Raw genomic sequence first — 22,589 nt, 5'->3', positions numbered from 1 at the left:
CTCTTTTGCCCCCCCCCTCAGAACTCGCTAACGGTATGTCGTATGGCTACCAAATTTTTAGAGGATGGTGTACTAGATAAAATTTATCATATCTACAATTTTTTGTCATTATGACGTAATATGACGTCATTATGACGTCATTAATGGCATTTTATTGGCCAAAACCGTCTAGATAGGCTATTCCCTGAAAACTAAATGGTATACAACATAACTTTACCAAAAGTGTTTATGACAGAATGTTAGAGTGTACTAAGTCTTATGTTGCCCATAGCAACACCGGTGACGTCATAAAATGACGTCATACATATTTAAGATATCCGCCATCTTGGATCATCAAAGTTGAATTTAAAAAAATACTTTTTTTCGTGATAAAGCCTAAAATACATTGCAAACATACCATGCATTAAATTATGCATATTTAATGATAAAATTTACATAAATTCATATGGGATGTTATCAATATTAAAAACCATGAGTAACTTGACATAAAACCCATAAAATTCTATTGTTGAAACAAAAATTACTAAATTTAGCAAAAAATGCCTGTCAGAAACCCGTTGCCATGTCAACACAAAAAATTACTATCTTATTCCAATGATAGAAAATTGTTGCCAACAATATTTTAGGAAAAGTCACCAAGTTTGGTCGTTCTAGCCTTAGCCATTCAGACGCTATGTGACATCAAAGTTGGCGCGGGCACTTTTAGCCCCCCCCCCCCCGTCTAGATAGGGTTAAACCAGCGCTATCTCTAAGGCAGGTTCAAATATTCTTTTTCTTTTCTTTCCAGGTATAACTTGGAACTAAATGTAACACCATGTATCAATAAGCAGCTTCTAAGCTGATACTTTGTGGAGGATGCCCGGATATTTCAGAAGAAATCGCCATCAACAAAAGTCATTTAGTCCTACACACTGACACGTAACTAGGCTAAACATGAGCCCGAGACGAAACTTCAAGGTGTATGCAGTAACGATGTTCAGCTGCTCTATTTTGTTTACCTGGTGGTATGTGTTACGTAAACATGATGTCATCTGCAGAATCTCCCTTTATAGTGCAACCGATAAAAATGACAAGGAATCACCGCCACTGCCTGACACTAAGAAATGCGTTCCCAACCTTGCATCTGACCCGTCGGTAGATTCCAGTGCAAAGTTTTATACCGTTTGGAATGACCGTACAGAGAAGGGGCAGGAGTCAGCAAGTAAATCGAGGAAAGTCGTTTTTTGGACAAAAATGTGGAAAAAACACTTAAACGTTTACATGCCAGGAAAAGAGGGTAAACTGTGCCCCTTGTTTCCACAATGCACTTTTACAACAAGTGAAGAAAATATTCAAAATGCCGATGCTGTTATCTTTGAAAACAGTCAACTGCCACTGCAATACTCAAAGACAGAAATGCCGCCAAAACGTTCTGTACATCAACAATGGATCTGGTTTATTTCTGAGTGCCCGAACTACCTTTCAATAAATCTAAACTCTTACAGTGGTATTTTTAACTGGACCATAACATATAGAAATGACTCTGACGTGTCAGGTGCCTGGGGGTCTTCATATTTGGTATATAAGAGACTCAAAGGTGCTGATCTTGATCCCAAAACAGACTTTTCACTTGGTAAAACAAAGCTTGCTGTTTGGTTTATCAGTAAGTGCTCATCGCGTGCCCACCGCATCATCTATGCAAAGGAATTGCTGAAGCATATTCACATCGACATCTTTGGAAAATGCGGACAGTTAGTCTGTGAGAAGCAGGACTTCCAGTGCACGGTGGGATACATTCGCCAATACAAGTTTTATCTTGCGTTTGAAAATATGAAATGTAAGAAATACATAACGGAGAAATTCTGGAGACACGCTCTTGGTAACAATGTTGTTCCAGTTGTGCTAGGAGCACCTAGAAAAGACTATGAGTACTTGGCGCCTCCAAACTCCTTTATACATGTCGATGACTTTGAATCACCAAAAGCCTTAGCTGGTTATCTGAAATTACTTGACAATGACAAAGAGATGTACAATCAATACTTCAAGTGGAAGACAAATCCTCCACAAAGCATCCCCTTGGATGATGGAGTATGGTGTAATTTATGTAGAAATCTCATTGAAATATGCCCGACTTCTAGAAAGATGTATACTAATCTAGATAAATGGTACAGAGGCGAAAACAATGATGAATGCGAACCAGATATTGATGTGGCATATAACGAGGTACACTTTTGAATCATTGATATTTTTTTTAATTGGTGGGTAAAAAAAAATTCCATTCTATTTCAAAGACGTGCAAGTTTATCAAATATAGTCTTTAGATTTCTCTATATACAACATTGTTTTATTTCTAAATTACTATTTTATGTATAGCCGTCATATTTTATTGTATTTCAATATGTACAAAAAACATGGTATAAATAGACTATCTTTATTCATGTTTTCATTCCTGGCACTTAAATTTGATTTTGTTATACAAGAAAATTTGTTTGGAGTCAACAGAACCTTTGTTGTTTGATTTTGCTTTCTTTCTTTTCTTTTTTTCAGGTACATGTACACATGTCAAGAACATTAAATGACAACCAGTGATTTTTTATGTTTTAGTGTGAATGGTTTCATTGTTCCAATAGATCAACCGAGTATGTTGAGTGCATGTCATCCTTGATGTTATGTATCATCATGTTTCCTTGCAAAATTATATTTCCGTATTTCCTTTTTTTCAAGTCCACAACTAAAGCAAAAGAACAACAAATTACACGATTGAGCTATAACATGTAACGCTACATCTAAAAGGTATTTACTTGTGCAATGAATGTTTTCATATGCTTGAGAATAAAGACATCTCTGTTGGAACTGAAAGCATGTGTCACTTTTTGTGTGGGAGGGGTGGGGTCAATCTCTCTATAGTGGTCATTTGTCTATAGTGGTCAAATTTGGCCAGTCCCTTGAGTGACCATTATTGACAGGTTCAACTGTATTGGGAATTCCGGGAGAAAGCCAATACTCCAAACGAATTTATCAGTAAATGGGAGTATTTTTTTGTAAGATGCGACCCATCCGAAAAGTTCGACCCCGCTGCCTGTCCTCAAAAGGTTTTATCTTGCTACATCTGTCAGCTATCGGTACCTATAATTCGTCTATACAACAAATCTCTCCCCCTTGACAAGTACCAACAGACTAGGCTATTAGAGGAATGAACTGATGATATAAATAGAGGGGAACAGTGTACTGCGTATTTCTTGATATTCAAAAAGTCGTTGACAAGGTTTGATACGCAGGACGTTTCTCCAAACTAAGAGCATATGTCACCAGCTGACCCATGGAAGACTGATACTCCAACTGTCTCTCCGATAGACAACAGCAGTTGACCATCCATTAGCCGGAGTAAGACAAGGCGTTGTTTTAGGGCCAACGCTTGTATCAAGTATCAAACGACTATGATAATTCGGGCTACCATATCCTTTTGTACAGCAAGCTCTATATTGTACTTTGTACTTTAGCGTATGTCCAGTTCCGACGAAGGTTTCATGCTGCTGTAGCCATGTACAAACTGTTAAACGGTCGCTAACCTCCACACCTGCAAAGTCTGCTACCTCGAGTGCGGGCGTTCGTTTCTGAATCTTCAGGAACAGTGAACAATTGATTGACTGCCCTATCTCAGAGAACATCTATAAACAGAGCAATCACCATCTGCAGTGCCATTCCTTTTGATATCCGTACAGCCCCCTCCGTCGGCTAATTCATACAATAAACTCTGGACATTGCTTAATTACAAATACTTAGTTACACTCTGAGCGTGTTGAATAGTCTTGATATTGTAAATATATCAAACGCACTGTCATCAGGCCAGATAGCATTAAGATAGCTTGTGTATAATAATGTAGCATCATAGACCGTCTCCGTATTTAGAATAACTTTTTTTGGTATCCCTGTCATTACCTCAATGAAAAATGGAGGTATTCTTTTTGGCCTGTCTGAGTGTGTATGTGTGTCTGTGTGTTTGTGTTTCCGCACATTTGTAGTCAGCATAACTTCAGGACGCCTTTATGGATTGTGATGATATTTGGTGTGTTAGTAGGTCGTAGGGAGACAAAGGTCAGGGTTTAATATGGGCTTCCTATTGACTGACGTTGGTATTGTTGCAGAAATTCCGGTTTATGTACCTTTTGTCCTGAGCTTGCTATGGTCTTGGATCTTTGGTGACAGATAGCTTCAATCAGGAATAAATGGTGAGGGGTTTGTCCCCCTAGCAGCTTGTTCTGGAACTGCAGGACAGTTTCTGGCAAAGTCCACAAAAAACAACGTAGTTTAATCATTTTGATGTAAGTAGCTTAAAGAAAGATTTACATAATTAAATGTAAATTATACAAATGAATACTTAATTTGCATAATTAAAGAAATTTTTGTAATTACAGTATTTTACATAATAGTTCTTTTTTTCATAATGTATGTTATCTACGACAGGTGGAACATCAACAGGTACCAAGAATAGGCCTATAGTTCTCCTTGGCCTGCTTATCACCATTCTTGTACACAGGAACAACGTTTGAAACTTTCTAAATTGTAGGAAAGCAGCCATATTTCAGTGAGACATTAAAAAAACGTGACAATGGTTCTGCTATCGAAGGCGCAATATTCCACAGAAGTCTATTACTCGTGGCCTTATTAACATTAATGCTTGAGAGTACTGTGTATACGTCTGCAGGACAACAGGTAATAGAGTCAGGAACTCAGTCCGTCCTCTGAGTTTAAAGTTTGGAAATGAAGCGCCTTCGGTATTCAGACATGTTTGAGACGCAAAGTAAGTGTTGAGAACATCGGCCATCGGCCAAATTGAGAAGGCAAAAGCATCATTTTGCATAATCTTAGAGTGACATGTGCAAGCAGTTTGAATGACTTTTTGTGGACATATATTCAATGCATCCCTGTGACAAACTTTAGGTATTTGGTTTAAATATTAGGGTATAAGGAGACATAAATGTCTTGCAATAGCAAGGAAGGCATGTTTTACACACAATTGAATTAAACTAGGCAAAATTCGTGAAAAGTATTTTGTAGGCATTTGTCCAAGATCTCCCCAAACCAAAAGGTAGGTAATTTGGGTTAACAACATGGCTCGAGACGCAAAAATGTACTTAATGTACAAAATGTACAAAAATGTCTATAATGAAATAAATGTTACACCTTTTATCTCATGATATTAGGATATACTGGATATACAGGATATCTATATATCGGGAAATAGTGCAAAAGCATATCTTTATTATCATTCTTTATTATTCAAAACAGTGGTCAGCATAGCAGCAGTACATTAAAAACTAGAGTTCCACGATCTCATACCTTCGCCAAATGATGTTAGCTTTTATGATTAAGAAATTATATATTAATCCCCCTAATTATGCAAATAGGATCCTCAATTGCATGAATTATATCTGTTGATCATATTCTCCACCAAAAGACAGTCTTATCTTAACAAAGAATGCCATGATGACATTTTCTCATAAATTATGCAAATGAGGTCCTTATTTGAATAAGTTATGTTTAATTATGTTCACCTTAACTTAACTTTCAAACATCCCAAGTATAAAATTCCAGGCAGTTACCACTATGCAATTATAATATTTTCTCTTTAATTATGCAAATTAAGTCTTCATTTACATAATCGATATCTGCCTGTGTTTCTCTCATTCTTAATAACACATGTCACAAGCTTGATCTTCCTTTTATGGAATGCAGCTGATAGATAGAATTTCCTCATTAATCATGCAAATTACATCCATATTTGTATAATTATAATATCATTATGTCAAGCATCACTCAAGCTACCTACATACCAAAAATCACGATGATCCATCAATCGGTTCTTGAGTTATCCTCCTTTAAACGTTTGTCCTTTAAACCCCCCTGCAGTTCTAGAGCAAGCAACTAGGGGGCCCAAAGTCACGTCACTTCTTCCCCAGCACAAGAGCTACCTGCCATCCAAATTTCGTTACCCTAGCATGTCTAGATCACGAGATATCAAAACCGGAAGTTCTGCTGCAGTACCATGACAAGCCGCCAGGTGGCCCAAAATCTAATCATTTTGAGGTCTCATCAAGACCTACCCACCTACCAAGTATCAAGACAATCCATCAAGACCTTCTCAAGTTATCGTGTTGACAGACAGACAGACACACACACACACACATACACGAACGCCCCTGAAAACATAACCTTCTTGGCGAAGGTAAATATGGAATCAGCCCCTCCACCAAGTCATGGAGGGGATAGTCTGCGTTCAGCATGGCTTTGAGCAGCTTCACGGCTGCCAGTTCTCGCCGTTCTCTGAGTGTAGGAATATTGGGTACCTTCAGTCTTCAACCCAGAGAGATGATCCGTAAAGCTCACCGTTGGACTCCAGTAGTGGCAAACTATTGGACATGCTAAAACACAGGGCATTTCAGAACTTCACAAAAAAGGTAACAAAACTACAAGATAGCAATATAGATAGCCCATCAGTCCATTAGGTTTTTAAATAACATGATTGTCCATTACCACAGATAAAACCAACAGCATGGGTTCATTTTACCCCTCCCTTGGGAATCAGCAACTTCACAGAAAAGGTAATAGTCTAATTTTGCACTCGATGGAATTAAAGGATAATCGACACTCACTCAAGCTGAACAGTTACAACAGCCTCTTCAACATGTTGCCCTGCTTCTCCAAAATTCGCAGTAACACACGTTTGGCCCAACCCCTTATAATTACACTCAGGCCAGGGTTACCTACCATTTTGCCCTGCTTTTCCAAAAGTAACAGTAACAGTAACAGTCAGACCTCATTTACTTCCCCGCACACGCCCGACCACACCCCTTATAATTAGACTCAGGCCAGGGTTACCTACTCCTCAACATTTTGCCCTGCTTTTCCAAAGGTAACAGTAACAGTAACAGTCACACCTCATTTACCTCCCCGCACGCGCCCGACCACACCCCTTATAATTAGACTCAGGTCAGGGTTACCTACTCCTCAACATTTTGCCCTGCTTTTCCAAAGGTAACAGTAACAGTAACAGTCACACCTCATTTACTTCCCCGCACACGCAACGTTAACCACCCCCCTACCGGGCGGCCAGGCCAGGCCGATCGGTGAAGATTAGAATCTGTCCACCGGAAGTCTCTGTTTGGTTCAGTCAAGGAAGTTTCCAAATATATAATCCCTTTTCTAACCAAACTGGTGGATCATCCACCTTTTAGGGACCATTTCTTCTTCTACCCTGTACTCCACGTTCCACATATGGTATAGCAAGGTTACCGGTTTACTTGAAGTTGAAGGGGTAGTTTACGGTCAGTTGGCGACATGACCGCACTTCGATGTATGCCACTAAAATCAGTGTTCATGAGCAATAAAGAATCATATGAATATGACCCCTATACATGTCTATCATTTACTGAATGCATGGAAATACGTTTGCACCCAGCGAAAAGCGGAGCTAGAGGCGGCAATCCGCGACGCAGAGCTTCGACACGAAGTGCAGGAACTAGAAAAGAAGCTACAACGCCTGACGACCGCCTCACCTTACCCTCCTACCATCCCTGGCACGGGATCCTCTGCCGGCGTGGCGGCTCTGCTCGGCGACGCAGACGTCACCCTGGATCAACTCCGAAAAGACTCCCAGCTGCTGACCAAGGTGGACGAAAAACTGGCTCATCTGGACGGCGCCTCCGTTACCAAGCCGCCCCCCTCAAAAGGTAAGCGAAAAGTTCTCTCTCCAGAGTCATTCGTTTTCAATTGCGAGTCCGCCGACGTGAAAAACTACGACGACCTCACCCCGGAGGAATTCCTCAGCGGTAGCATGGGGCTCCTCCTGTCCGACGAGCCGACGGAAGAGGAGAGACTCGGACGGATCCTCCTGCTACAGTACACGTGCAACCGTCTGGCCCGGTACAAATGGTCCGTTGTACGCGCCTTCCACAGTGCAGCAGTACAGCGTGCACTCCAATCCAACACGGGTACCTGGAGCTCTGACTGGAACACACTCAAGGAGTTTTTCTTCGACGGGGACACTTCCAAGCTGAAACCCAAGAGCGCACCCCCCCCCCGGCGTCCGGCGAGAAATCGCGGTCCACAAAGTTATGCTTCCGATACAACAAGAACGGCTGCACTACCACCTCCTGCAAGTTCGACCACGCTTGCCTTTTCTGCTGGGACAAGACGGGCCAGCGCTACAAACACTCCGAGGCCGATTGTCGTCGCCGCAAAGAGGCCAAGAAGGACGACCATACTGACGATACTAGTAAACAGGACGCCTGACAAACTCTCTCTAGCTCGGACACTTTAGCTACAGGGTATAGAACCGTTTCTTTCCCCATTGACGACTGTACGGTACGTGACTCTTCATTGTTTGTTAGACAGGGGTTTGACGATTGCAATGTTTCCCCGCTGCATACAGATGTCACTGTTTTCATGTCACATTGTAGCGATTGCGATGTTTCTGTTTCTCCGCCGCACGGCGCTGTATCAGTTTCTCTGCCACACTGTAAAGACGAGGTTTCTGTCTCTGTCCCTGCGCCAGATTGTGAGGATAGCAATGTGTATTTTTCTATGCCAGATTGTACAACTAGCCAGGTTTCTGTCTCTGTCCCTGCGCCAGATTGTGAGGATAGCACTGTTTATTTTTCTATGCCAGATTGTACAACTAACCAGGTTTCTGTCTCTGTCCCTGCGACAGATTGTGAGGATAGCATTGTTTATTTTCCCATGCCAGAATGTACAACTAGCCAGGTTTCTGTCTCTGTCCCTGTGACAAGTTGTGAGGATAGCATTGTTTATTTCCTATGCCAGATTGTACCGAAAGCAGTGTGTCTGTTTCTCTGTCAGATTGTAAAGCTAGTGCGTCTAATGTAGCGCCAGTTCCTAGTGCGTGTTCCGTCGCCCCGCGACTAGCCCCGGAGCCGGGCTCGTGTGACTTGTATTCTTCTCTCCCCACGGGAGCACATGTCCTACGCTGCCTCCAGCCAGGCGCGGTTTACAATGATCCCTGTTTATTGTCGCACCCGGGCGTTACTTCAGATGATCGGGGTTCCGCACAGCCTGTTTGCATTACTGGGCCAGCCGCTCCGGCGCCTCCAGTCTCACTTGACTGGCCCCTCCCTCACCCCCCACAAGTTCGCCCCACAGTGGAGATCTTTCGTATGTGGCACGACTCTGTCAAAACATCCGGCCTCCCGAACTTCAAAGGGCCGCGTATCCCGGTTGCCAGTCGCTTGCACGTCGCAGCGTGGCGCTTCTATCTCGAAAATTCAAAACATTTGGCCCATCTGCGATTTGTTAGAGTTTGGTTTTCCGATAAATTATGTAGCGGCTCAACAGCCGACGGTACCCCTTACTAACCACGGTTCTGCAACACTGCACGCGGAGCACGTTGACAGCTATATTCAAGTGGAACTACAGCACGTTGCCACAATAGGACCGTTACGGGAAGGCTTCTTTACTCCCAGTCTCGTGTGCAGCCCCTTACAAACAGTCCCCAAGAAGGACTCTGCTGTGAGACGGATAGTCGTCGACTTTAGCTACCCAGGGGGCTCTTCAGTCAACGCCGGTATCCCTACGGACAGTTATTTAGGGGAGCGTTTAGTTTTAAAGTACCCTTCAGTGGACGATTTCCTCTCCATAGTTGTCCGGCTCGGTCCGGGCTGTTTACTTTATAAGAGAGACCTCAAACGCGCGTACAGACAACTCTACGTAGTCCCAGGCGATTACCACCTGCTGGGCTTCTGCTGGCGCGGAAAATACTACGCTGATGTCGTCTTCCCGTTCGGGATCCGTTCGGCCAGCCAGGCCTGTCAACGTGTTACTAACGCGGTGACGCACATCTACGACGTCATGGGTTTTTCGTGCGTGAATTACCTGGATGACTTCGGCGGCGCGGACACAGTGGAACGCGCGCCGCAAGCCTTCAACCAACTGGGCTGTCTACTCTCCACGTTGGTTTGGAAGAATCCGAGGAGAAAGCGGTCCCACCTCTACCAGAATGGTATTCCTTGGACGGACTGTAGACTCTGTGACCATGACCTTGGAGGTCACCCCGGAGCGGGTCTCCGATACCTTGGAAGAATTGCGCGCCTGGGAGTACAAACGGGTGACACGACGCCGGGAACTTGAATCATTACTAGGCAAATTACATTTCATTGCCAGTTGCGTCAGACCAGGTCGGTTGTTTGTATCCCGAATGATTTTGTTCTTGAAGCAGTTCACCGACAGGTCTCAACGGCTTCCCGTGGACGACGAGTTTCGGAAGGACATTGCCTGGTGGCGGACATTTCTACCCACTTATAACGGCATTTCGATCATACCCCAGCACGGTTGGTCGTCAGCTGACGAGATCTTCAGCTCGGACGCGTGCCTTACCGGATGTGGCGGTCTCCTGAACTCAACTGGCGAGTATTTTCACGCAACTTTTCCCCACACGGTATTGGATCGCCAACCATGCATCAACTGCCTGGAGCTGCTATCCATCTTGGTCTGCGTCAGGAAGTGGGGCCCCCGCTGGGCCGGTCAGCGTATAGTCGTGTTATGTGACAATGAAGCTTCAGTCACCGTGCTGAATTCGGGACGAACGCGAAGCCCCTTCTTACAATCATGCCTCCGTAACGTCTGGTTGTGCGCCGCCCAGTCTCAGTTCGAACTCAAGGCGGTCCATCTCCCCGGAGTCCACAACAGGCTGGCCGATAACTTGAGCAGGTGGCACACTTCCTCGTACTATGCTCAGGAGTTTACCCAGCTGACGCGGGACATACGCACTTCCGCGGTCGGTGTCCTTGACAGTGACTTTGAGTTGTTGACCTACTTCTGATTTTCCAGGCCTCGCCGCTCAACTGGCAGCGCTCGACCGGGACGTCGTCGGGGCTAAACAGTCTGCCTTCGCGGAAGGAACGTACAAGAATCTGAAGACACAGTGGCGTGCGTACCTCCTGTTCTGTGAACACTTCCGCTTAACCGCACTCCCTGCTAAAACACGGACTCTCGCCAGGTACGCCCAGTTCCTGTCTCGCTCGCTAAAGTGCGTCAATAGCATAAAGATTTACCTCCACGGGGTTCGGTTGTTGCACTTGTTTCAAGGTCTCACACCCCCACCTGCCGGCGCCTTCGACTTACGGCTGGTCCTGTCCTCCCTACAGCGGCACTCCACCCACGTTCCACAACAGAAACTGCCCATCACCCCGGCAATCCTTCTGCAAATCCATGGTCATCTAGACGTAACAAGGCCGCTGCATGCGACTCTCTGGGCGGCGTTCTGCGTCGCTTTCTTCGGCCTTCTTCGCAAGTCGAACTTGGTCCCTAAATCCAGCGCTGCCTTCGACACGGACAAGCATCTCACCAGACAGTCATTTCACGCGTCCGAGGGCGGATTGGTGCTCCACATCACCTGGTCCAAAACCTTACAATTCAAACAAAAAGTCCTCCGTCTCCCACTTCCGGTCATCCCCGGACATCCCTTGTGCCCCACGCAGGCGTACCTGAACATGTGCCGGCTGCTACCTGCACCCCCTCATGCTCCCGCGTTTCTGATCCCCTCTCGAGCGGGGGTCCTAGTCACCCTGACTCATGATACACTCGTGACTCATCTCAAAACTCTGCTCCACACAGCGGGTTTTCCCGCCGCTCGTTTCTCAGGCCATAGCTTCCGACGGGGCGGGGCCACGTACGCCTGGCACTGTGGCGCGGACCCGGCCACCATCAAGCTGCTCGGCGACTGGTCATCAGACGCTTACGAACGCTACCTGGACTCGTCTCTGGAGCAACGTCGGGCCTTTAGCCAATTAGTAGCCCACAGAATCAAACAGGGATTCCTGCACTCTCAATCCTCTTAAAATCTCGCTCGGCTGTAGCCCCCAACCCTGCGTCATCTGAAGTCCCGCCCGGTTCTTCCATGATAACTCCTTTGTTCCCCACCAGGGGTCGCGTCAGTCACAGCTCACTCTCTGTTACGACTTGTTGTTCTTTAGCTGTGCGTAATTAGCGTAGATAGTTTTATTTAGCTGTTCAGCGCCAGCTTAGTTATTTTGTTGTTATGAGCAGAGAGTTGATAAACCTCTTAGCATTATCTCGAGCGCCATAGCTCCACATGGTTGTTATACACGCCTAACTTAGCATATGTTTTGTGTAAAAAATCTAATCTGTTGAACCCGATTGTTAACTTGACTGTTTACGTAGGCATGTTTAATTACTTCCCCATAGTACACTCCTTTTTAGCTAGCTATTGCTAACCGCCCCGTTCTCCGCACTCCGCCTCCGCACCTCGTCTCACTCATCTTCCCTCCGGGCTTGGTCTTGGTGGATTTATCGAGTTTACACCTCATTAAAATTTCTTACCAAGCCCATCACACGTTTCGTCCTTTATGAAATCAGATCTGTGTGGAAGGGAGTGCAGATAATTGGGGCGGTTTGGACCTGAGGGGTCAAACCTGTTAATTAGCTAGTGACCCGTGACCTCTCAGCGTCACCAGCCTTCCTCCTCAGTCTGTTTTTGTCCAGCGGGAGACAACACGTATTTGTTACCCTCCCACCCTCCCGTGGATTTATCGAGTTCACACGTCATTAAAATTTCTTACCAAGCCCATCACACGTTTCGTCCTTTATGAAATCAGATCTGTGTGGAAGGGAGTGCAGATAATTGTATATATGTTATGCTAAATGTGTTCGTTTTGCTTTTATGGATCGATTTAGGTTGTAATTGAGATACTGTTTTTTTTAAAGATATTCTGCGTGTAACGTTACTTGTAATGTTAAATTTCGTAATGTGTACATTGATTCATGAATTATGTAACGAGGACGTAATTCGGGCAATTTTTGCCCTCGAGCTCCTTTGGACTTTTAATAAACTTGTAAACTTGTAAACTTGTATTACCTGTACGGTGCCTTACCTGGTCACCAGATAAAAGGCTAACACATATATTACCTGTACGGTGCCTTACCTGGTCACCAGATGAAAGACTGACACAGATATTACCTGTACGGTGCCTTACCTGGTCACCAGATGAAAGGCTGACACAGATATTACCTGTACGGCGCCATACCTGGACCCAAGTTAAAAGGCTACACAAATATTACCTGTATGGTGCCTTACCTGGTTACCAGATGAAAGGCCGACACAGATATTACCTGTATGGTGCCTTACCTGGTTACCAGATGAAAGGCCGACACAGATATTACCTGTATGGTGCCTTACTTGGTCCCCAGATGGAAGGCCAACAAAGATATTACCTGTACGGTGCCTTACCTGGTCCCCAGATAAAAGACCGACACAGATATTACCTGTACGGTGCCTTACCTGGTTACCAGATGAAAGACTGACACAAATATTACCTGCAAGGTGCCTTACCTGGTTACCAGATAAAAGGCTGACACAAATATTACCTGTACGGAGCCTTATCTCGATACCAGATGAAAGGGCCACACAGATTTTACCTGCACGGTGCCTTGCCTGGTCCACAGCTGGAAGGCTCTTGACCGAATTACAATAATTGAAAATCACCTGCACCAGACACATTTTACCTGTCCCACTCAGAACATTATGGATTACATTGAAAACTGGAAACTACTGGTTTTGCCATCATTTCTTTTAAACTGAACACATTGTTTAACAGTCATGCAGCAAATAAAAATCCAAATATGCCTACATTTTTATATAAAGCTACTAGTAGTAGTAGCATATGGGCCAGTGCAGGTTTGGTGTAGGTGAATTGTCCGCAGAACAGGTAATAATATGGCCTTTTTGTCTGTGAACCAGGTAAGGCACCGTACAGGTAATACTAGTATGTTTTATATTTGTGTGGTCCTTTCATATGTGAACCAGGTAAGGTAATATCTGTGTGGCTCTTTCATCTGGTATCCAGGTACACGGTGCCAGGTAAGGCTCCGTACAGGTAATATTTGCATCAGTCTTTCATCTAGTATCCAGATAAGGCTCCGTACATGTAATATCTGTGTCAGCCTTTTATCTGGTATCCAGATAATTTGGAGCTGTGCGGTAATTCCAATTTTCAATGTTACCTGCAGAGAAGAATGTGTCGGGCCCTGCTAGTTCCTTGTGCAGATTTGATCATAATCAAGCCCTCCCTAGTTTCTTTTCGAGATTAGCTCAAACACTCCAAATCTTAAGGGGAAAATCCAATTTATTCCCCTTTTTTCGTCTTGAATTTTGAAATCTTAAGACAACAAAATTTTGAAGGTGAAGCTTTTCAAACTGTAATAACAAAAATTAAAGACATTACGAAGTTCAGAAAGACCATCATAGTGGCTTAGATTTCTGGGGTTAGCGAGGGAAATTCCCTCGTGTGGCCAGGTACAAGTTATATTTTCTGTTTTATCCAGCCACCATAGGAGGGAAATTCCCTCCTTTAACCGGGCACAACGGAGAGTTTCTGTTTTAGCCTACCAAGAGGGAACTTCCCTCGGCCAGGCCGAGACGAACGGTGTTCATGCACGAAGTCCGTCACTAGCGGCGTCGCTTGCCAAGTCACACACGAGGGAAGTTCCCTCGCATGGTGTTCATCCACGAAGTCCGGAGTCCGTCACTAGCGGTGTCCCTTGCCAAGTCACACACGAGGGAAGTTCCCTCGCATTGTGTTCATGCACAAAGTCCGTCACTAGCGGCGTCCCTTGCCAAGTCACACACGAGGGAAGTTCCCTCGCATTGTCTTAATGCACGAAGTCCGTCACTAACGGTGTGCCTTGCCAAGTCGCACACGAGGGAAGTTCCCTCTCGACACGAACGGTGCTTATTGCGTGATGTCCGACTGAGGGAAGTTCCCGCTACCAGGCCGACACGAACGGTGTTCTTGCGTTAAATCCGGCATCAGCGGTGTTCCTTGCCAAGTCACACACGAGGGAAGTTCCCTCGACGTCGACTAGGCCGACACCAGCGGTGTTCCAGCGCGAAGTCTGTGCAGGCCGACTAAGGCCGACACGCGCGTACTGTCAAGTCCGCCTAGAGGGAACTTCCCTCGCCGAGTCCGCCAGGAAGGGAACTTTGTCGCGATGTCTGCCACGAGGGAAGTTCAACACGAGAAGAATTCTGCTGCCAAGTTCAACACAAAGGGAAGTTTATGAAAAGTCTGCCACGTTGGGCCTTTTCCCTAGACCAGAGGAGCCATCTTTGGTGAAGGACAAGGTGAGCTATGTTATACCATTCAGTTATGTGACGCACACACTGAGCGTTTGACTGCTGTACAAATATTATATGTCATCATACCACAATAAAGTTACTGTTTTAACACTGAACACTGTACATTACTGAGGTCAAAGCCCCTAACAACGCCTTTAAAATGGATACAACGATTCAGTCGATTACCTTCAACTCTTACATGGCTATGGCAAGATACAGTATAAGATATAGAAACCAGGCATAGGTATTTCAACATGTCAATAAACTCCAGACAGATTATTTCAATTTGTCACATGTTTACAATGTTTACAACAAAGCGTCATGACATGTTAGCTGTAATTTTTACATCTGGTATAGGTAGAATAGGTATTTGAACATGTGTACTGAATAACACAATGCGAAGACTACTCAATACATCTGTGGTCAATATTAAATGTATGAAACTTCAACTTAGCAGTAGCGTGGTGCAGTCTAAATCTAGATACGACCTCGCCCTCGTCCACCTGCACGGGCACCGCATGAGCGACGTCCACGGCCTCTGTTCCCACCTCGCTTCCTCTTCTTACCCACTGTCGATCCCTGGACGAAAAACTAATGAAAATGGCATCATATGATAAGTAACAACTAAGAAGCATGACGTCCTTATTTTATCAAATAAAATTTATAACATTCCCTCCGAAAATTCCTCTCCCTCTCCTTTTTTATCTGACACAGTCTACCTAATCTCCAAGCAGATCCTAGGGTCGGCAAAAAAGAGTATCAAATTGGCCAGGCAGTATCCAATGAGCCAGAGAGGGTCCATGCGTGACCCAAGGTGGTGGGGGTAGCGAAAAAAAGGGGCCATATATAAAAACTAACGGTCATTCCCCCACAACCTCTGCTTGTAGAGAATAGTCTACCCACTATTTATTTTTTGGAGCGCAAAATCTTACCTCGGCACTTTCCAGCTAGGCTGATACACTGAACTAGCCTGGTCAGTACTTGGACTTGGACCCGGTTTACACACAGGCAAAATCCGAGCGTACGTTCGTTTCTGTTAATACATCGACAGGGAGAGCCAGAGGACTCCCGCTGCGTCCCACACTATCGTGACCTCAAATAACCTGCCGCCATGGACGTACTTGACCAGTTTTGTAGTTTAGTTGTAGCCTCCATATCTCACGCAATGTCATCGTATATTTCCTTATTTCTAACAGTCTCCATTTTGCTTTTGATCCTGTCGTAACTCCATACTCCAATTCGCGCTGTTGCGCCCTTCCGACATGCTCAGCGAACAGCAAAAAGCTCACTAACTCTAAACAATTGAAACAGAGAATCAAAGGGAGAGCAAAACGAATGAAACACGGAGAATTGAACAAGTGAACACTGCGTGGCTGGTACAAACGCGGGAAAAGACTGGAATTTGCAAGAAGAAAGGAGTTCATTCCTGTTTTATAAGAGACTGGGAGGCACGGAGACTCCCGGGCCCGCTGGGCGAGCCGCTGATCGTACGCCTGCCCTAGAGGTAACGTACCGAAATTGTGTACGAAAATTGTGGCTGGTGTACACGGAGGGAAAACCTTTGCGTAAGCAATTTTCGGCGCAATTTGGTTGACATGAGATAAGGATGGACATCCACGGTAAGGGGAGTTACAGGCAGTTTGATCTTTGTCTTCTGGCTAAACTATGCGATGTTTCGTTCTCTGTGATAAAAAGTAGACCCCAAGTCACACCCTCCTTTGAATTAGCTGGGGTGTTACGCTTGAAGGGCGGTTATACCGGCTATACAGATACAAAATTTGGCCGGAAAATTAGTCGACTAGGTTCGGCAGAAGACTAAATTTAGGCAATGCCCACCATTATATACGCAACGGAACGAATTAGAACATGACTGAATTACTCCCGGTCGGCCAAGGGAGGGATTCTTCCGCAGAAGTGAGAACACCCTGGACTGGTCTGGATTGAAGGAGCCTTACTCTCCAACCATGTTTGTTTGTTTTATTTAAAATATTGGGATCTCCATTAGTGGATGGTGATCTAAAGACTTCTGACACTGAGCTCATTTAGATACAGTCGTATACGCGACGGGATGATTTATGCACTTTATTCTGCATTCTGTATCGGTATAGCCGGTATAACCGTAACACACCAGCACGCGGCGCGACACTTGTAACAGATACTAGCGGAAGCAAACGGATGTCTGTGGGATCCATATTACATTTCTTTTCAACCATGCAGAATTATGTTGTTTTGCCATACACATTTGAAGAGGGACTAAGTAGAGGAATGAAATTTTAAACCACCTATTAAATCCCTAAGCACGGACTCTAACACAGTAACACTTTGTTACGCTTTCTGGCTCCCCTTTTTTTTTCTTTATGGCACTCGCTAAGTACAGCGCTCATTAACAGATGATTGTCAGCTAATTAAAGTGTCAATTATCCGAGATTAGTCCCACCCCGGCCCGTGGCACATTTTATAGACCTTATAGCCCATTTTATAGACTATCTACCACCAGGTATCGGGAAGCGGCATAACATCTGTCTGTTCATGAAGGTAGAAAGTCTATATATATTCAATGACTATTCGGCCGATTTCTACCCTCGCCTCTAGCCGCTAGCTGAAGCCTGGCAGAGGCTAACGATTACCTCTACCAGACCATTCTACGGAGAGTAGAATTTGACCAGGAGAGTCAGACCACAGAAAACCACAGTTTAGCCATGGTAAGTGGTAATCCGATAACTACACTCGTTGCCCAATTTTTTATAGCCGCAAAGGCCCATACCGCGGCAGTTATCGCATGTCACCAGTCACGACCCGCTTCCCAACTGAAACCATGTGGTGGCCACTGGTCACCCCAGAGTACATAAAACACTGTTTTCTCCCTACAGCCAGCGTGCTGGTCAACTCAACTACAGCCTGAATTGTTTGTCATCTTCATGTACTTAATCTCCAAGACGATTCGAAGGGGCAAGGGGACTTTATGTTGGCCGCATGTATCCATTGGCCGCCTGAAATCTATTCAACGTTTGCCCCACGGGACGAACATTGGATATATTTCAGGCGGCCAATGGATACATGCGGCCAACATAAAGTCCCCTTGCCCCTCCGAATCTGCTTGGAGATTACATGTACTATATGAGGGTCTGCATGGGGGGTCCTGGCAACGGTTAACGGTAAATTCAGCAGGGCCGATAACGCTTAACGGTAAATTCAGGACGGTCGGCAACGCTTAACGGTAAATTGACAGGCTTTGTTTTTTTCGAGCTGCACTGGATTTGGTATCTCGCTTTGTGAGAAAAGGTGATCACTGACAAAATTACGTACACCTTACATGTAATGAAGCACGCATTAAAGGTATGTGTTCCCTGTGTTTCCCACCTGCCCTGGTCCCCGAGTGCGTCCACAAATAAAGGGGAGTCCGAGTTGACGTCGGCCAGGGCTCTACCCAGCTTGACTTTTTTCCGTGCGCCCAGTTTTACCGATGGATTTTGAGAGGCGAGCGCCGAAGACGCTCGCAATCTGAGGGGGTCTGTGGGATGTTCCCCCGGAAAATTTGGGATTTTTAAGCCTTCGAAAACGCAATCTACCGCATTTTGAGAGGCAAATCATGGTGTTGAGAGTGTTTGTCGGTCCTTCTGATGTTTTCACATTTTTATTTAAGATATTTGTCTGTCAAGGTTGACGGATTCGTTAAAAAAAATTCTGTAATACGGTAATTGACGGAAAACTGGTGCTGGCTGGAGCCGAAGGGACCGAGCGCAGTTCGAAAATTCTAGCGCGAGTCGAGCACCAAAGTCGCGAGCGATGTAGGAGGCATTCTCCCCGGGAAATTTTGTATTTTTAAACTCTTCAATGACGCATTTTCCTGCACTTTGAAAGGCAAAATTAGGCGTAACGAAGAATTATTCATTAACGCTTAACGCTGAATTTAGGATGACAAATAACGTTTTAAGTTGAATTAAAAGGACCAATAACGCTTGACGATGAATATACTGATAACGCTTAACGTTGAATTAGAGCGGGCCGGCAACGATTAACGGTAAATCAAAATAGCCCATAACGGTTAACGAAAAAGGGCATGCAGGCCCCCCTATATACCTGTATACTGTTGTATTTGAGCTCTTGGGTGGTACCGTTCTATTTGCAGACACAGTTTATATATATATGCAATACTCATGTTTTGCATACTGCATGACCTCTTGTGCATTTAGCCCATCTGGGCAAGAACATGCAATAAAGATTCATATCATATATTAGAGCTCAAGTCGGGGCCGTCCACCATTCATCTCACCTTTTCATACAAATTACAATATTGACATACCTTAATCACCGTCGTCAGTCTTATGGGCGTTCAGAGGTCATGAAAGACTGAAGGTTTTTACCGTAAAATTCCTCCCTTATGTAAGGTAAAATCCACGGTGATGTGTTTATCTATGTCTTAGCCAAGAACAGGCTGATTGCGAAACTCTATAAACTCGGATTCTCTATAAAGTCACTTCTGACTCACTCTAGCATGATTTTAAACACAGGCGATCATTCTGCCCGTGTGAGAACCGGGTCTAGCCCTGGCAGGGATAAATGATGTTTTGACAAGTCAATTTAATCTCTTAGCAGATACTAGGGTGGCTAAAATTCCTACCAGATTAGTTTACAGAGCGGGAAGAAAATCTGACAAAAAAAGAATTTAGATGTGATAAAACGGGGAAAAGACGTCCACATCAAGCCGGATCCTATTCTAGATAGCTGTAGCTGTAACTGCTCTCTCGATCCACCCGGTCTATGGCGTCCCATGCCCCACAGAGTCGCGCCCTCCCACTGGGAAGGGACAGGGAAACTACGAACTTGGGGACAGTGGGGGGGTAGGAGGGGCGGTAGTGGTCTTGTATGGCCATGGCTTGCCTAGCCTTGACCAAAATCCCGACCACACCGGCCCAAGCTCAGACGCAGAGTGTTGCATTGACTTTTAGCCATGTTAAAACATGGTTTTTAACATGGAGTGTTGCATAAACGAAACATAAAAACGCGCATCACAAAAATACGCACAAAATATGCATAGTTTTCAACACTCTGTCTGTCTTGTCGTCTTTCATAACATACTTCAAGTTCCCGAGAACCGCTCGACCGGAAACCGGTTTGGGATGTGACCATAGCATGAGGAAGCTACCCGCTGAGAGATATACGCATGGTTTCATCTGTCCTAGTTCTGAGTCCCTCTGCGGTTTTCACCAGCCCTTGTAGCCTGGATCTCCAAGCAGATCATACGGTGGTAGCCCAAGATAATGGATACTGCCATTGCCACGGTATGATCTGATTGGAGAGTTAATATGGATGTTATTCCTTGTGTAACGGAACTCCCCAAGTGCAAGGGACCCCGAACCAGCCTGTAACTAGTGTAAGGCGTTACAAAACGGATGGCGACAAGGCCACTTTAATATCATGAAACGTCACTTAATTCCGTGAGTCGCTTAAGCACTATGAAAGTGCAACCGTCCAAGTTAAGTGTCAGCCTGCTGGAGGCTAGACAGACGTCGCTAATTTTGCTTTGGGATTGAAAAAAACGGCTCCCTCCTAGACTTCAGACTCAGGGTTTGACCTCGCAAAGCTAATTGCACGTTCCCTTATTTAAAAAGAGTTGTTTTGTCAACACTTTCTTCTATCTGCTAAGACAAATCTACCAGGGCCCCTCTAGAAAATTACATGTTTGATACACAGAGAAAAGATGGAAACCAGATGACCCATTTTGTCGCCGCCTCTCAACAAGAGACACAAGAAGAAGGCACCGCGGAGGTCCCAATGCCGCTATCTCACATGTAATCTAATACTAATCTCCAAGCAGATATTTGGGTGGCTGGAATACAGTTTCAAACTTTCCAAGCAGTATCCAGTGTATCAGCTCTTCCCCACAGGAAGACAAATTCAACTAGTGAGCCCTGAATAGCACATGTTAGAAAGTAAAAATATTATTTTGGTTGCACACAACATTTTTGTTTCTCTTTTTAAATAAGGGAACGTGCAATTAGCTTTGTGATGTCAAACCCTGAGTCTGAAGTCTATGAGGGAGCCGTTTTTTCAATCCTAAAGCAAAATTAGCGACGTCTGTCTACTAGTAGTCGCCTCTCAACAACAAGAAGAAGGCACCGCGAAGCTCCCAAGGCCGCTATCTCACATGCAATCTAATACTCATCTCCAAGCAGATATTTGGGTGGCTGAAATACAGTTTCAAACTTTCCAAGCAGTATCCAGTTTGCCTGCAGTATGCTGACACCCAAAGATCTGAGTGGCAGTATATATTGATCTAATATACAATATGACGTATATTGCTCTAATACAATTCACGACCCTACTAGGAGATTGATTACCTGTTAGAGGCTGAGAGTGAGGTGATCACAAATGCATTCTACTTACCCGACTTCTTCCGGACCTTCAGGCAGCGAGGGAGGGGTCCCTCCATACGGGTGTGTGTGCGTGGATACTGCCACCGGCAGCAACCTGCAAACTCTCACGGTGTACCTATTACCAGGCCAAAATATATAAAAATCGGTTATTCACACAGAAGAATCGAATGCCTACTACATATTATAAGTTCACACCCCCACCCCCTTGCAGGACACACTGAAATCTCATCCATGCGCTACCACGGCCTGGTATTGCAAAAAAGGTTCTAACGGCGGAAGTGTACAAATCGTGAGCTGAAATCGTACATTATGTGAAAACGAGATATAACGTACCTCCTTCCCATTCTTGTAGAGTCTCTTCGGTATCCCGGCTACATAATTTGAGGTTTGACTCTTCATGCAGTTTCATCCCAGACGCGTGGTTTTCCATGATGTCGAACTTGGGCCCCGTCGGTGTACGATAGTGAACAAAACTTGCCATGCACCCGAGTAGATAAAATATTAGAAACATGGTAGTGACTGCGTGAGTTTTTATCTGGTGAAAACACGACCGTTACCAGTCAGCTCGGTACACAAATAAACAGCCACGGTCTCTCAGTCAGGCGCTCTGGTCTCTGAGGGACCGGGGGCCCCTGCTGTCGGCCCCTGGCAGGCCTGGCCCCTGGTTTGGTTTGAGAAGGTAATACGAGCGTCCCGTGCCTGGTCCAGGCCTGGTCCGAATTAGTTCTGAGTCAGAGCGTGAGGGTAACGGCTTCAGTTTATCAACGCTCTCGTCCGTTCAAGTTGCCAACTATCGTTGCTTCCTTGTTTCGTCGTACTTATTCGTGGTTTTAGTGAAGATTTAATCGTCGTCAACGCGTTTTCGACCCTACATCAGCCTGAATATAGTTATAGTGTAAAATTCTGCGGAGAAAGCGAGGAGAAACGCAAGGGATCATGTCGGGTGCCCCGGAAGTTGTCATGATATCGGATACAGAACAGTGGTGGATTTGGAAGGAGGATGGAAAAGTTGCGTTGGTGATTGACGGAGACGGTTCATGGGAACCATCGAGGATGTTTGGAAGCAAAGACGTTTGGCTAAGGTG

General features: G+C 45.0%; 3 protein-coding genes across 3 annotated transcripts; 2 read left to right on the top strand and 1 right to left on the bottom strand.

Moving 5' to 3' along the window:
* The first annotated feature begins 1,245 nt into the window (after positions 1-1,245).
* LOC109463750 (glycoprotein 3-alpha-L-fucosyltransferase A-like) lies at positions 1,246-2,214 on the top strand. Its single transcript, XM_019760597.1, has one exon. It carries the CDS (start codon positions 1,261-1,263, stop codon positions 2,212-2,214), a length of 954 nt encoding a protein of 317 aa, XP_019616156.1. The 5' UTR covers positions 1,246-1,260.
* A 4,047-nt stretch (positions 2,215-6,261) lies between these two features.
* Positions 6,262-11,980, top strand: LOC109463749. Its single transcript, XM_019760596.1, has 4 exons — positions 6,262-6,309; positions 7,439-7,709; positions 10,822-11,763; positions 11,967-11,980. Exons 1-4 carry the CDS (start codon positions 6,262-6,264, stop codon positions 11,978-11,980), a joined length of 1,275 nt encoding a protein of 424 aa, XP_019616155.1.
* Positions 11,981-15,316: 3,336 nt separating this feature from the next.
* Positions 15,317-22,125, bottom strand: LOC109463982. Its single transcript, XM_019760900.1, has 3 exons — positions 21,838-22,125; positions 21,515-21,619; positions 15,317-15,718 (listed from the first exon to the last, which is right to left on the bottom strand). The coding sequence occupies exons 1-3, from the start codon at positions 21,846-21,848 to the stop codon at positions 15,532-15,534; spliced, it is 303 nt and encodes a 100-aa protein (XP_019616459.1). The 5' UTR covers positions 21,849-22,125; the 3' UTR covers positions 15,317-15,531.
* Positions 22,126-22,589: the final 464 nt, after the last annotated feature.

The sequence above is a fragment of the Branchiostoma belcheri genome, unplaced genomic scaffold, assembly GCF_001625305.1.
Source record: "Branchiostoma belcheri isolate BF01 breed outbred unplaced genomic scaffold, Haploidv18h27 scaffold13, whole genome shotgun sequence".
In the NCBI taxonomy this organism is placed as follows: Eukaryota; Metazoa; Chordata; class Leptocardii; order Amphioxiformes; family Branchiostomatidae; genus Branchiostoma; species Branchiostoma belcheri.
The sequence above is the reverse complement of the archived record's forward strand: the minus strand, read 5'-3'. Positions and strand labels throughout refer to the sequence as shown.

What these genes read in the sequence shown, in the direction of transcription:
- LOC109463750 (XM_019760597.1), top strand. Translation starts at nt 1,261, where the DNA reads ATGCCAGGAAAAGAGGGTAAACTGTGCCCCTTGTTTCCACAATGCACT.
- LOC109463749 (XM_019760596.1), top strand. Translation starts at nt 6,262, where the DNA reads ATGGCTTTGAGCAGCTTCACGGCTGCCAGTTCTCGCCGTTCTCTGAGT. An exon ending in GTTCTCGCCGTTCTCTGAGT is followed by an intron (nt 6,310 to 7,438) that starts GTAGGAATATTG and finishes GTTTGCACCCAG; the next exon opens with CGAAAAGCGGAGCTAGAGGC. An exon ending in CAAGCCGCCCCCCTCAAAAG is followed by an intron (nt 7,710 to 10,821) that starts GTAAGCGAAAAG and finishes CTGATTTTCCAG; the next exon opens with GCCTCGCCGCTCAACTGGCA.
- LOC109463982 (XM_019760900.1), bottom strand. An exon ending in GAAGGTCCGGAAGAAGTCGG is followed by an intron (nt 15,719 to 21,514) that starts GTAAGTAGAATG and finishes CATTTTCATTAG; the next exon opens with TTTTTCGTCCAGGGATCGAC.